The 3148-nt window shown below is 42.2% G+C and overlaps 1 protein-coding gene across 1 annotated transcript; it reads left to right on the top strand.

Moving 5' to 3' along the window:
• The first annotated feature begins 1095 nt into the window (after positions 1–1095).
• On the top strand, positions 1096–1557 carry LOC121859078 (putative clathrin assembly protein At1g14910). Its single transcript, XM_042355750.1, has one exon. It carries the CDS (start codon positions 1096–1098, stop codon positions 1555–1557), a length of 462 nt encoding a protein of 153 aa, XP_042211684.1.
• The last annotated feature ends 1591 nt before the right edge of the window (positions 1558–3148 follow it).

Genomic DNA, 3148 nt, shown 5'->3' with positions numbered 1-3148 from the left:
ACTATATGTCTTATTTGTGTCACTTATGTCACTTGTATATTATTTGTAATTCGTAACCCATTCCCCAAATATGTAACTGTATATTTTCAGCCTTCTGGCTGCCAAGCTCTTTCAATAAACCGTTAATTATTATTATTATTATTATTATTATTATTACAATAATATAATACTCATCTCAGGAAGTCAACAGGGCGTAAAAATAGCCATGGTAAAGATTTTCCACGAAGAGCGAGGCAGTTCACCCACACGTCTGGCGAGGAGAGAGAGAGAGAGAGAGAGAGAGAGAGAGAGAGAGAGCTGCTTTTATATAAGTCAAGATTATATAGCACATGGGCACTTCACATAATATAAACATAGGCAATAAACGTTAATATAAAAGCCATTTCTTTACTATACAGGACAAGTGGATAAAACTCTCCCCGCCTGTCCTAAGGATCGATGGTTCAATTCCGGGTAACTTCTTAGCTAATCCTAACTTCACAGCCTGTGTCCTGAAGGCTGGAAGTATTATGTGCACTGTATCCAGGCTGTTCCTAATGTGCCATCAGGCCTACAGGACCCATGTTCATTTTCACAAGATTAAGGCTCCTCTATAAACAGACACAACACCACAATAAACTCAAGGTATTATCATATAGAGTAGGTTATAAACGCCACAATAAGCAAAAGGCCTTACCACACAGTATACACCATTAGCGCCACTTTAAACACGAAACATTACCATATATACTACGTGCTAAAGACGTTCTCACAACACATTTCCACAACATCCATGGAAAGCGCACCACCGTGACCACTAACTGCGCGCCACCTTCATGCTTGGTAACGCCACTAGCACAGGTGAGGAGGCGCCACAATACCCTTAACGCCTCAACTATAAACACTCACAGCTTACCACAACTGTTGAGATAAATCGTTGTTGTAGAAGATTACTTGCAGCATTATTGGTTTCCGCTAGTGCTGGGAGGACGAGTTAGCCTTGGTTGCCTCCCCATGTGTACGTCCTCAGTGCAATTAGGTGGTGTGAAAAACCGAGGTGAGGTGAGGTTAGGTTAGGTTAGCTTAGGTTAGGTTAGAATAAAGCTTTTATCACCAATGAAGGAGTCTCAGCACCCTGTAGTCACCCTCAGTCCTCCACACTCTACAGGGCAGGAGTCTCAGCACCCTGTAGTCACCCTCAGTCCTCCACACTCTACAGGGCAGGGGTCTCAGCACCCTGTAGTCACCTTCAGTCCTACACACTCTACAGGCCAGGAGTCTCAGCACCCTGTAGTCACCCTCAGTCCTACACACTCTACAGGGCAGGAGTCTCAGCACCCAGTAGTCACCCTCAGTCCTCCACACTCTACAGGGCAGGAGTCTCAGCACCCTGTAGTCACCCTCAGTCCTACACACTCTACAGGCCAGGAGTCTCAGCACCCTGTAGTCACCCTCAGTCCTCCACACTCTACAGGGCAGGAGTCTCAGCACCCTGTAGTCACCCTCAGTCCTCCACACTCTACAGGGCAGGAGTCTCAGCGCCCTGTAGTCTACATCAACACTTTCAGTAAAGTCTGAGATATTTTCAGAATTTCTCAGTCGAATGATAAGATCTCAGGAGCCGCTCGAACATCATTCATGTTCAGTGAAGCTTGAAGGAGAGCAGCTTCAAGCTCAAGCTCTATGAGGTCAGACAATTTTAGTAATAATTCTTTCACTGTTGAGTACAAGGCTCAGTGAAACTCTTCCCCGGCAAATATAAGTCTTCGTGTGGAGCAACTTGTGAGGTTTACTCCCCATGTTAAAAGGAAACAACTCTCACGTGACGTAATAATATATCTGTTGTCGACAATACAAGTCTTGTCACATACAGTCCTCAGCACCTCAAGTGTTGTACTTTACTGTAAATGTTCAGACATCGTCATTACTGCTAACAAAACAGCTTTCTGTCAGGCTGGAGGCTAGACAAAAGAGAGAGAGAGAGAGAGAGAGAGAGAGAGAGAGAGAGAGAGAGAGAGAGAGAGAGAATATCAAGTGAAAATGTTATATTGAACAGTTGACGTCAATGGCATTAAGCAGTACACGCAGGACAAAATGTTGCTATGGTAAGAAATATTTGTCCCAAAAACCAACTAAATGACATTACAAAAACACTGGACATGAAACTCGTATTGGAAAACTATAACACAATAAAAGTGGAACGTAAACATCACCTGATCAAAGCGATAAAGCCATAACAATTTAGGCAACGAAATACGATATTGTTGGAGACTGAGAGAAAAAACTCACTTATTGTATTATAAAAAAACAAAACATATTCTGTTAAGTAAGTCAAAGAGCGGCTTAGGTTGTGTTTATTTTACCTATAAACATATTTTAGAATTGATGAACTTTAATTCTGATTAATACAGTTTAAATTTACTTTGGTCGCTAGTGTATTTCTTGCCCCGAGTTTTACATCTGTACTCATCATGACGCTCAGTATACGAGAGCCATTCAGGGCAGGATGCAAATGCATTACAGGAGGATCTAAATAAACTGCAGGGGTGGTCTGAAAAATGGCAAATGAAATTCAACACCAGCAAGTGCAGCGTACTTAATATTGGAAGAACAAATACTGATAATGTATACAGCCTTAACAACATCAACCTAGAGAAGTCGACTTGTGAAAGAGACCTAGGGGTACTTGTAAGCCCGGACCTACGGCCTAGAAAACAGTGCGTTAATGTTCGAAATAAGGCAAACAGAGTATTGGGTTTTATATCTAGAAGTGTAAGTAACAAGAGTGCAGAGGTCTTATTGCAACTATATCTTGCGCTAGTCAGGCCGCACCTCGATTATGCGGTTCAGTTCTGGTGCCCTTATTATAGAATGGATATCAATTCACTAGAGTCGGTGCAGCGAAGAATGACAAAAATGATTCCGGGACTTAGAAACCTTCCATATCAGGATAGGTTAAAGAAACTTAACTTGCATTCCCTAGAAAGACGAAGAGTGCGGGGAGATATGATAGAAGTATTTAAGTGGGTGAAAGGAATCAATAAAGGTGATATAGATAAAGTTCTTATAATATCCGAGCAGGATAGGACTCGGAGCAACGGATTCAAGTTGGATAAGTTTAGGTTTAGGAGGGAGATAGGAAGGAACTGGTTCACAAATAGGGTGGTGG

This window comes from Homarus americanus, unplaced genomic scaffold (genome assembly GCF_018991925.1).
Source record: "Homarus americanus isolate GMGI-L3 unplaced genomic scaffold, GMGI_Hamer_2.0 scaffold1375, whole genome shotgun sequence".
NCBI classification, from domain to species: Eukaryota; Metazoa; Arthropoda; class Malacostraca; order Decapoda; family Nephropidae; genus Homarus; species Homarus americanus.
The sequence above is the reverse complement of the archived record's forward strand: the minus strand, read 5'-3'. Positions and strand labels throughout refer to the sequence as shown.